Below are 12,294 nucleotides of genomic sequence, written 5' to 3'. Positions count from 1 at the left end.
AGCGAGGGGGAATGACATGCAGCAAAGGGCCGCAGGTCGGAGTCGAACCCTGGCCCGCTGCGTCGAGGAGTAAACCTCCACATATGGGGGCCCGCTCTACCAACTGAGCTATCCGGGCGCCCTAGAAGCCCTTTCTTGATCCAATTGATTGATCTCTTGTTGTGATTGTCAAACATTGAGTTACGGCAGATATCGCCCACCTTCAGCGGTACTTTTCATTACACCTGCACTCTCTTGCTCCACCCTCCAGTCCCTAAAGTGGAGCGCCTGGATGACAACTCCTGCGAAGTGACATGGGAGGCCCTGCCGCCCATGAAGGGGGACCCGATCATCTACACCTTGCAGTGCATGATGGGAAACTCTGAGTTCAAACAGGTACGGATGTTGTTGTGTGGCAGTTTTGGTGCTCCCTCTTGGTGTTTGGTGTCCTTACCTGCGGCTGACCTGTTGTCCATCACGGTGGCCTGTTGATGCAGATCAGAGTGCATATGGATCCAGCAGGGCCTTTTTTAATGTTTTCACCATGGCTTCGCGGCGTTATGCATTAGTCACCGCTGGCTTTAAATTGACCATTATGCAAAGGTCATTGATCCATGAGGTATCCCAGGTGTCTAGCCCCTGCCAGCACATTCAATCCTCTCAGTGGCCTCCAGCCACGTTAACGGGGAGTAATGGCCACTGCAGGCTTATGCTAAACTCACCACACCATACATGCCAATTGAATCAGGGAGTTGAAATATGTGGTTGCCATCCCGCGTGACTTTTTTTTGGTTTCCATCCTTAGTGTCAGTCTCAGTGGCCATGACTCAAAGCTCATGTTTAAGAAAGGGGAATTATTCATTTGCTGAGGATAGGAGAGAGATGGAGGCAGTTTGCTTCAGTCTTTGCACCAACCAGGCTAGCGTAGTTCTTATTTTTTTTTTTTTATACCTCTGCTAGTTTGAATAGGTCTTATCCAATATGTTTGATTATATTTCAATTTCATTTTATTATTTATCTCAAACAATCAACAATGTTGCAAAATAAAAAATGTAATTAAAACCACAAAATAAAACATAAACAATCAGAATTTACCAAAAACCAAAAAAATAAAAAACATAAGAAAGGATAAGTTGGAGAAGGAGCAGGCAGAAGCAAATAGCTTATTAGGTCCTGCCCCTACTTCACAACATCATATTATTACAAAACAAATAGATATGCAAATACAGCATACAATCTTTCAGGTCTTACAATAACTTACAACAATACAACAATATACAACAATACCTTTTACATTACAATTCCATTCCTATGTTTCGGTCTATTCTTTTCTGTATTGGTCAAGTAATGATTTCTTTGTTTGATTACATTCCCAATTCATAACCAATAAAAACTGGGAATTTGTTGAATACAGTTTTCGGCTTACTGTCATAATTTAAATGAAAAGTTAGGCCACTCGGTAAAGAGAATCCAAAAAGGGTCACTCTAGCAACCAAACAGATCAGGTCTACAAGGCTCTCTGAAAACGTGTGGGTGTGTCAGCTGGGCAAACAGCTAAGGCAGATGGCTCCCTCCTTCATCCAAGGCGACAGACAACATAACTCTAACAAATAAATCATAAAATAGTCAAAGCTAAAAGAGGGAGGCCTAACTGTTAACGCCTGACACTTGAAAGAGCTGAAAGGCAATTTCATCAAGTTGGGCAAAAGCAGTAAGATGGGATGGATTTTGTCAGCTTTACTGTCCAGTTTAGGTTTCAGGATTACTAAAAGCATCTGCATTACATAGAGCTGCAAAGGTTAATCAATTAATGGATGAGTTGTCAACTATTAAATTAATCTGCAACTATTTTGATGATCAGTTTGAGTCAAAATTCTCTGATTCCTGCTCTTTAAATATGAATATTTTGTAGTTTCCTCTCTCCTCTGTGACAGTAAAGTGAATATCTTGGAGTTGTGGACAAAACGAGACATTTGAGGACGTCATCTTGGGCTCTGGGAAACACTGACCCACATTTTTCACCATTTTCTGACATTTTAGAGAGCAAAGAACTAATCCATTAATCAAGATAATAATCAACAGACAGTGAAAATAATCGTTAGTTGCAGCCCTATAATTACACAGTATTCCTCAGTGATGTGTTATCATAAACATTGATAATGAAAGATGAAAAAGACTCAAATAAATCCGAAATAGTGGACTATATCTCACTCCACAGTAAAATAATCACACTTCTTCTTCTTCTCCTCTTCCCTGGTGTTGGCAGGCCTACAAAGGCTCTGCCACATCCTACCATGTCCAGAGCCTGCAACCCAACAGCGACTACCGCTTCCGGGTGTGTGCTATCAGGCAGTGCCATGACGCCCCCGAGCTGAGCGGTCCCTACAGCCCTACAGTGACCCTCTCCCCCCAACGGAGCGACGTGGTGCTGGGCGGCAGCGCGGCCGGCTCGGGGTCCAGGGCCGGTGCCGAATCCAGCCGATCCAGGCGGAGCATGACGGACGAGCAGTGCGCTTTCCTCCTCCTCATGGTCTTTGCCGTCATCGCCATCCTCATCGCTTTCGTCATCCAGTACTTTGTAATCAAATAAGCAGTTTGCGCCACCCAGCTGCAGGGTTATAGCTTTATTCTTCCCCCACCTCTCCCCTCTCTCGCTCTCTCTCTGTTGTTTTGTATTCTTCGTTTTGTACTTGTATTGTTTTTTTCCGCTGTCAACAGAGTAATCGCGTTAGCCGCATTGGGGTGCAGCGGGAGGGACAGCTGGTGAGTCACAGCTGAATAGCAGTTTAAAAAAGTGAGGATGTAACACCCTAGTTGGCACCTGTGATACCTTCCTGACTCTCCTGCCTTTGCCAGCCCGTCCCAACTTTGTGGTATCTGTTGTTCAGTTCAGATTTCTGTTTCGTCCTGATCAGCTTCCGGCGCGAAAGGAACTCCGAAAGAGCAGGGATGTGGTTGATTTCTGGGAAAGGGTCGTGGACACGGGGAGGGGGGAGGAAGGAGTTAGGGAGGGGCGCTTTGACTCATGTACTTGTTGATTACAGTATATATAGATATATATACATATAAATATATATGTGTATAGAAATAGTCATTATTTATATTTCCATTTATGTGTTCAGTATGATCTGTTTTTGATAGATGTGTTCCAAAAATAGTATGTAGGTGTGTCATTAGCCTATGTGCGATTTGATCCCGGGACCTGATGGGGCCAGTGTTTGCACAGTGGGGTTGTGTGTCCAGATGTGTCTACTGTATGTAGTTAGTGCCACAGAGGTACACGGCTGGGAGGGCTTCAGGGCCAGATGAAGGGACTTAACCCCCCCTGCTGGAGTTTAAGGGGTCTAGTGAGAGAAGAAACCGAAATGAGAATCTTGTTCACACCATTGAGCGTTCATTTAGCACTTTCCAACCTTTTTGATGTTCAGAATGTTTAAGGATGCAAAAATGACTGGACAAATGTTAGTATATTTTTGTACAGTGACGACACAAGGACCTGTAAGTTTGAGAAGAAAAAAAGAAAAAAAGAAAAAGTGCTCAGTATAAAGTTAAAAAACAAACAAAAACCAAACTAACAGTGAATTCTAATTATTTTTACTATCATATAGTTATACGGCTGCTTTAGTCCGAAATATTGTTGTTCAGCACAAAAAATGTATGCTTATCTGTATGTTTTGTTTATTTTGTTTTTGTTTTTTTAATTTTATTTACCCCAGTAATTGATTTTGCACCTTAGTGAAAGAAAAACCTCGACTGACTGCGTCTTGGTCTTGTGATGCATTTTATAGAACACACTTTGAGGTTGTGCAACCCTTCTTGTGTTTTGGGTGTTTTAAAAGTTGTAGTACCACATAATGTGTCACTGAAACAGCTGATCTATCTCAGCAAAAAAAAAAAAATTTAAAAAAAAATTTAGGAGAAAAAAAGGTATATACCAGTTGTTTCAGGGGCCTTAATTGGAGAGGAAAAAAAATCTCGGGAGAATTTTCTTAATTTCTTAAAGTTTTGATGTTTTTCGTTTAGTGTTAGAAAACTCTAAAAATGTGTTTTATTTACTTTTATTTTTGCAACGTTTATTTGTTGTTAGGAAACCTACGTAATCGGGAGACGAAAATTGGAAAGTAGTTTGATGTATTACTTATGATTTCTTTTGATTTCGATTGTCAGGTCATACATGTGTGAAGTATATTTTTTTATAATATTGAAGTAATATAAGTTAATACTCTCCAGAGAAAATAATAAATCCTGAGTACTCATGAATCTTGGAACGCAAATGGCAGATACAAAATGTGTTATATCATGTACTTCCTGTGAATCTAAATTTGCCTTTTTCTCTGTGTAAGTATTGGTAACAGATTTCTAACGCTGAGGTTTCAGTGGTAATCTGACAGTTTAGTGTTGTTTGCTTTTGGGCAGATAATTGCTGTTGCAACCGTAAAAATGAAATACAGGTACCTTGCAAAACGTCTTGGATAATTACATGATTTGGTCTTTCAGACATTCTGCAAATGTCTCCTCTGTCATTTAAAGAATTCAAATCCCTATTTTTGATAGCGATTGCAACGTGTGCCATTTTAACACCTCTTCATCCTGGGCTTACTACCTTTGGTTGTGGAGATTAACAAAATGCGACAAAAATGAGTAAAATATGCACAAAAATAGAGACCATTTTTATGTAATTTTAATGTTTGCAGTTACCTCATACACCGTACATTCCAAAATGAAAATTTGTTATACTATACATACTACCAGACATATCACTTTAAAAATGTTCGTTATGGGAAAGATGTATAATCATAGATGCGTATCTAAAGTGTATCTGTATAGCCATGATATCTACAAAGGATCCATGCACAATAAAAGATTTATAATTCTTAATCATGTTTGAAGTTCTGGCATATGTTTTGTCTTTGGATTTCTCATCAAATATAACATAGCCATGAAAATACGTGGTTTTGATTAGCTTCCAGATGCATTTTATTTAACTGCCAGCTGTAACCTCAACAATTGAATCACCTACAGGATTATTAGGAACAGCTGTTAAATTTCTCGTTAATGCAATTATCTAATCAACCAATCACACGGCAGCTGCTTCAGTGCATTTAGGGGTGTGGTCCTGGTCAAGACAATCTCCTGAACTCCGAACTGAATGTCAGAATGGGAAAGAAAGGTGATCTAAGCAACTTTGAGCGTGGCATGGTTGTTGGTGCCAGACCTGGCCAGTTACTGGGATCTGCTCAGTTACTGTGATTTTCACGCACAACCATTTCTAGGGTTTACAAAGAATGGTCTGAAAAAGGAAAAACATCCAGTATGTGGTAGTCCTGTGGGCGAAAATGCCTTGTTGATGCTAGAGGTCAGAGGTGAATGGGCCGAGTGATTCCAGCTGATAGATCAACTTTGACTCAAATAACCACTCGTTACAACCGAGGTATGCAGCAAAGCATTTGTGAAGCCACAACACGCACAACCTTGAGGCGGATGGGCTACACCAGCAGAAGACCCCACAGGGTACCACTCATCTCCACTAAAAATAGGAAAATGAGGCTACAGTTTGCACAAGCTCACCAAAATTGGACAGTTGAAGACTGGAAAAATGTTGCCTGGTCTGATGAGTCTCGATTTCTGTTGAGACATTCAGATGGTAGAGTCAGAATTTGGCGTAAACAGAATGAGAACATGGATACGTCATGCCTTGTTACCACTGGGCAGACTGGTGTAATGGTGTGGGGGATGCTATCCTATCAATATGGGCCTTTCTAAAGAATGCTTCCAGCACCTTGTTGAATCAATGCCACAAAGAATTAAGGCAGTTCTGAAGGTGAAAGGGGGTCAAACACAGTATTGGTATGGTGTTCCTAATAATCCTTTAGGTGATATGCATAACAAAATCAATCGTCAGCTATTTTAATAATCTCCTAAGCAGAAACACTAAACATTCACTGGTTCCAGCTCTTCAAATATGAGCATGTTGTGCTTTTCTTAGTCTTTCATACTTGTAAATAGAATATTTCTTTGGTTTTGAACTGTTGGTTGGACAAACAAGATGCCTCAGGCTCTGGGGTAACTGTGATATGGACATTTCCCAATTTTCTGATGATTTATAGACTTTCAATAATAAAAGAAAAAAAATTGCCATATGATTTGATGATGGAAATAATGGTTACTTGCAGCCTTCATTGATAGAAACAGTACTTAACTCAGCTGCTACTTGCTAAAATTTGCTAACCTAGTCTGGTAAAACTAGTCTATATCCTTGATGTTCCACTTCCGGGATTGCTCCGTTGCTGCCGGAAAATCCGCCAGATTTCACTCATTTAGGCCGGATATCCGTTGCCTTGAGCTTTCTTTATATAAGCATTTTAACCTCCGGTGGATTTCTGAGGACTATGGTTAACTGCTCCTCAGATCTCTGCAGGGTAAATCCAGACAGCTAGCTAGACTATCTGTCCAATCTGAGTTTTCTGTTGCACGACTAAAACAACTTTTGAACGTACACGTTCCACCAAAACAAGTTCCTTCCCTAGGCTATTTTGCAGAGGCACCGCTGCTTTTCTCCGGTGCTTAGCACCCCCAAGACCAGTGGTGTGGTCTACGTGATACGCAGGTATACGCAGTATACCAACTAAGAAAGCTCCAGGATTTCCATATACCCACTTAAAAATGCCCAATGACACGCAACAACATACTTTCCATTATATTTTTAATATATTTTGAATTGTCATCTGTGTTTTTCTTCTTCACATATGCTAAATAAAGGTATTTCCACTGTAAATTGGTGCATAACAGTGTATCTGAATGCAGGAAATGAAGTCGTTGATGCTCAAGACACCCAGATCCCCCACTATGATATATACCCCCCCCCCCCCACTCAGGCAAATTATGGCCAATATATATACATATATAGTACAGTATACCCACTAAAATACATTGGACTACACCACTGCCCAAGACGATTGTGATTGGTTTTAAAGAAGTGCCAATAAACCAGAGAACGTTTTCCTCCCGTCCCCGAATGCTGTGTGGACTAGTCAGACCCTCCTTTGGAGGAAGGTCTGGCAAAGCGACACTAGGTGAAACAAACCTAACCATGGGTTAAAGTGACCAGAAACCAAATTTGGAAAGAAATAAAATGAGTGAGGGACCACAGCATCTCAGGTGTTACATACTGTGTAGGTGGCCATGGTATAAGGGGTATTGATATAGAAAACAACTAACTAGGTTACGCCATGCAATAGAGGGCTTCTGCCTTGTCCATTATCTTAATATCATAAATAGATATTCTAATTAAATAGCATCTGTCTGAGAGAGCACAGACTTTGACCATTAGCAAAAATGGTACTTGATCATTTCCTTGTCTTTGTCACTTTTGTAATAGTTCAAATTATCTGAAAATGTTGGGGAAAACAATAGCTCAGATTCAAGTATACTTAACCTTCTCAGAAGTCATAACATGTTATGTCCTGTTGCAATGTTTTATGGTATATGAAGTCAACACTTGACAAGTTGACAGCTTTATGGCCCAGCTGTCTCATAAACATCAACCAACAACCCGTAATGAAAACCCTCACATCCAACCAATAAACAGAGCTGTGGGGAAAGAAATATAAAGTAACTTTAATCTAATTTAGTTTAACAAAGGGGCGAGTTTATGAATGTATTACTGTAACGTGGCACCTTATCATACCCCAGGGTCATTCAAAGTGCTTTACAGGCCAAAACAATTACGACAACCAAGCAGAAGTATAAAATGAGATAAATAAAAGTGCAGACACATTTTATAAAGGTGCAGACATGTTTAAAACCAGATTGATAAAATAAAAGTACCATCAAAATGGATGAATTAAAAAGCATAATGGCTAAAAGCAGTTTCATTACACTTGGATTAAACTCTGGGCACCAGTAACTGACCAGTCTCTGCAGATCTGAGAGAGCTACCCAGCTCATACTCAGTAACAATATCTGGGATAGATTTTGGGCCCGGACCATTGAATGACTTCTAGACAATAAGTAGTCAGGTCAGGTTACTTTATTGGTACCCGTAGGTAAACTAGGTTTACAGTCTAAGAGGCAGGACATCCTTAAAACTTTTTAGACCACCATATAACATGCAACACACAAAAGATTAAAACATATTAAACATGGATAAAAAACAGTACATGACCACATTGACTTGTGCAGTTATATGCAGAAATTCTACAGCTAGTACATGACCAAGGTGCTTGTGCATTGTGTGCAAGTAATTGTACAGTTTGTTTAACAGAGTGATTGCTGCTGGGACCAAACTGTTTTTTAATCTTGTAGTTCTACAACCAGGAACTCTTAGCCTCCGTCCAGAGGGGAGATACTGGAATTCCCTATTCAAAGGGTGTAGGCTATCTTCTAAGATGGCCATAGCTATCCGCTGTAGTTGTTTAGCATACAGGGATGTGGGGGGGCAGCTGGGACTCACCAGTCAGCTTACTTGACCATCTTACAATTAGATTTAGGCAATTCTTGTGCTTAAAGTTGCCAAAATGCAACCTAGGGTCTTTTTGTGAATGTACCTGAGTCAAACTTTTGTTTAAAAGCATATTTAGGATGGAAGCGTCACTTTTAAGATGTACCGTATTTTCGTTTTTCAATCAAATGGCCTTTTGAATGGGAGTAATAGGGGCACTTTTATGCTAGCCTCAAAATAGCTATTTTTAAAACACTAAGAAGGCTCGACACAACATGAGACTTTGCTCCAAGTATCACCAGGGGCTTAAAAGTGGCGCTTCCGTCCTAGTTATGCTTTTAAACAAAAGTTTGACTCGGGTACATTCACAAAAAGACCCTATGTTGCATTTTGGCGAGAGTTACGCTTTAACTGAGACACACCCAAACCATGACACTAAGAAGAAATAATAAAATATTGTTTAACTATAATCGTGGGGTCCAAAAACCGTGAGTCCAGTATACTTGTGGGGTCCCGACAGCTTTGTGGGGCCAAAATGCTGGACCTGCAATGCTGCACTTTAAAGGGCTGTTTGAGGGTTAAGACTTGGTTTTAGGATTAGGGTTAGAATTAGGTTATGGTTAGGATGAGGGTAAGGGTTAAGGTTAGGCATTAAGTTGTGATGGTTAAGGTTAGGGTAAGGGGCTAAGGAATGCATTACATCAATGACAGGTCCCCACAAAGATAGTGCCACAAACCTCTGTGTGTGTGTGTGTGTGTGTGTGTGTGTGTGTGTGTGTGTGTGTGTGTGTGTGTCTGAGAAATCCTGTTGAATGAAAGCTTCTGGAGTATGATATAAGAGTTCCCGTTCACTGCACAAGCACACCTAAGTGGTGTAAGAAAGGGAGCCATGATTAATGAGGGTGAAAGTGGGCTTATTCGTCTCGGTCACCGTTCTGTGTACAACATTGGCTCTTGTTGAGAGACGGACTGGAAATGCATTAAAATAAAGGGCAAACAAGGGCTCCCTGTCGCATTGCTTTGACAGGAGTAAACGATGACAGAGGAAGGACGTTCCTGCTGCCCCTCTGAGGTCCGAGTGGTGCATCCGGCTGGTGGATCGGCTCAGTGCTAACACACAAACACACCCCAATGTCAGTGTGACTCTCATTACAAAGGTTCACCTAGATCTAATGGATATGGTGGCTCTCAACCAACAGAGCACACCGCTGGTCATCCAGCAGGTCAAACTGGTGTGGTCACTGTTTCTTTAGACACAAAATAGGAAAACCTGTAGACCAGGAACAAGAAAACACACTGATTAACTATTAGAATTGATCTAGAAGGCATATTATATATGATATAAATGATCTGATTCTGATAAATGATCAAATATGCATCCCCATGCGTGCCAACCCTTGATTTCCCTGCTCCTCTCCCTGCTGTTCTCCTGGAGTTTCAATTCCCCCTATTTTTCCATGATGAAATATCAAAACCTGCCCAGCCACTTTAGTTAGAAATAGTTGAAAGTCACTGCTGTTTGTGATTGTTTTTTTTTCTAACCTCAACGGCCAATGAGGAAACACCAGCACTAACGTCATCACACTCATTCCGACCAATGGTGGAACTTTATCACTCAGTGACCCAACGACAGAATTTCCGGGTCCTAGGGCTGGTCCCTGCGGTCCATTCAATAAGGACTGTTAAATTCACACACAGAGGCTACAGCTATCTGGTTGTCATACTGATCCGCTGAGCTTAAAGCACTCTCACTCCAAAACTTGAAATCAGACTGAAAACATAAGAATTTGTGGATTAGTGCGATGTGGATTTGTGGATTTGTGGATTTGTGGATTAGTGCGATGTGAAGCTTTAATTTAGTGTGACTTGTCACACTAAATTAAAGCTTGTATTCTTATATTGAAAACCAGACTGTAAACTGTGACCAGGTGGAAAAACTCACACAATGTTTAACCTTTTTTTGGCCCTGGTTACACCTCTAAGTACTGACCAAATGTTTTATGTAAATTCTTAGAATGCCATTCCTTTTTTTTGGGAGGGGCATTTCAGCCTTTAATGGAAAGAACAGCTAGCTATGAAGGGGGAGAGACAGGGGGATGACATGCAGGAAATCGTCACAGGTCGGACTCGAACCCTGGACCTTCTGCATTGAGGCATACATACACCTCTGTATATGTGTGCCCGCTCCACCAACTGAGCTAACCCGGCCACGGCATTCCTTTTTTTAAGATTATTTTTTTGGGGCATTCACTGACAGGACAGCTTAAGACTGGAAAGGGGAGAGAGAGAGAGGGGGAGTGACACGCAGCAAAGGGCCGCAGGTCGAAATTGAACATGCGGCCGCTGCAAGGACTGAGCCTTTGTACATGGGGTGCACGCTCAACCAGGTGAGCTCCCCAGGCGGCCCCCAGAATGACATTCCTTTTTAACCAGCATTGATGAAGTTACAAGCCAATATAACAAATCTGATAGGTAACGTGAGGGTGAAGAGGAAGAGATGAGCTGGTGTGTGTGTGTGTGTGTGTGTGTGTGTGTGTGTGTGTGTGTGTGTGTGTGTGTGTGGAGTGATGAAGCCAAGCAGAGAGACAGATAGGGCTGGTGGACAATTAAGCAAAAACACAGAACTCATTTTTCAGTGACTACTTCCAGACAGCTTGGCAAACACGCTGGGATTTCAGCGATTGATGCAGTTATTAATAAAATGATATCCCTCTTTATATGCATATTTCTTATGTATTAATGCTCAGTCCAGATTAGTATGATCCTCAATCTGCATTTATTCTACAAGAGGTGCAGCAGTGGTGGGGGGTTCCCTTAAATCTTATTACCTCCATCTTATGCCTCTTACCGTCGTCCGTCCATCATTTGATGCTACTGAGATTACTCACACACACACACACACACACACACACACACACACATACACACACACAGCAGACAGCCTCACTGTTGCTCCCTGACTCCTTGGGGCACTGTGGAGGAGGTGCTTTCCCCAGAGCTCCACTGCTTAATGAGCATCAGGGACCGGCTCTGCCACTTTGTGAGATTCTCCTGCTGCTGCTGCTGCTGCTGCTCTGCAGTGACACACAGCAACACAACAGAGACCAAAGAAGTTAAAAGGTTGAGATATCCAGCTCAGTTGTAAAGGTAAAGTCACCAGCAAAGATTTATTTAATCCTAGAATGTTTTTTTTTCTGCTTTCAGAGTTGAAGTTAAGGGATCCTACCAGTGATTTTGCATGTTTTAGCCCTTTTACTACCTGCTTTTACTTCATTGAAAATCATGTTGTTGTGGTTCACATTTTTAAATATATTTTCCAGGCATTCACAGGCTTTCATTCATTTCTGCATAGATACTTGAGTTGTGTAATAATATATATATATATGTATATATATATATATATATATATATATATATACAGTTTTCAGGTCTGATTTGTTTATTCTGAGTTTTATTTTAATTTGTAGAAAATCTGCAAAAATGTCTGCAGAATTCAGTGTCCGCACATTCCGTGTGGCCCTGATAATAAACATTAACACAACACATAAAGCATTTATCTTTTTCATAGTTTACATTGTTGCTACAAGGAAATGCAGTGCAGTGAATTTCAAGTCACTTACAATATTACCTTGCAACAATAATGAAGAAAAAAATATTTCAAACTTCATGTTCATGGTAATGAATGTAGTGATGTACAGTACATACATGAATAGAAACCTACAGCTGCCTGGAAATTTGTAAAACAACAAAAATCTCCACAACATGTCAGCAGAAATATTAAGTCTACACATGTGCAGTTTAGAGAGATAAAACTTGAACAAAACACCGGTTTAGTCCTGTAATGGTCACATTTGTTTTCTCTCCTCAGCTGTGTG

At 40.8% G+C, this 12,294-nt stretch overlaps 1 protein-coding gene across 6 annotated transcripts in view; it reads left to right on the top strand.

Annotated features, from left to right (window-relative positions):
- fndc3a (fibronectin type III domain containing 3A) overlaps positions 1 to 4,857 on the top strand; it is a 70,213-nt gene extending 65,356 nt beyond the window's left edge. For 4 of the 6 annotated variants that reach the window (XM_036001142.1, XM_031297503.2, XM_031297506.2 and 1 more), the window contains 2 exons: positions 251 to 375; positions 2,246 to 4,857. In XM_036001142.1, coding sequence (XP_035857035.1) covers positions 251 to 375; positions 2,246 to 2,569 — 449 coding nt within the window. In that variant the 3' untranslated portion in view covers positions 2,570 to 4,857. The remainder of the gene's footprint in view (positions 1 to 250; positions 376 to 2,245) is intronic. The other 2 variants (XM_031297502.2, XM_031297505.2) reach the window with 1 other exon arrangement.
- Positions 4,858 to 12,294: the final 7,437 nt, after the last annotated feature.

This window comes from Sander lucioperca, chromosome 5, assembly GCF_008315115.2.
Source record: "Sander lucioperca isolate FBNREF2018 chromosome 5, SLUC_FBN_1.2, whole genome shotgun sequence".
Taxonomy (NCBI): Eukaryota; Metazoa; Chordata; class Actinopteri; order Perciformes; family Percidae; genus Sander; species Sander lucioperca.
The sequence above is the reverse complement of the archived record's forward strand: the minus strand, read 5'-3'. Positions and strand labels throughout refer to the sequence as shown.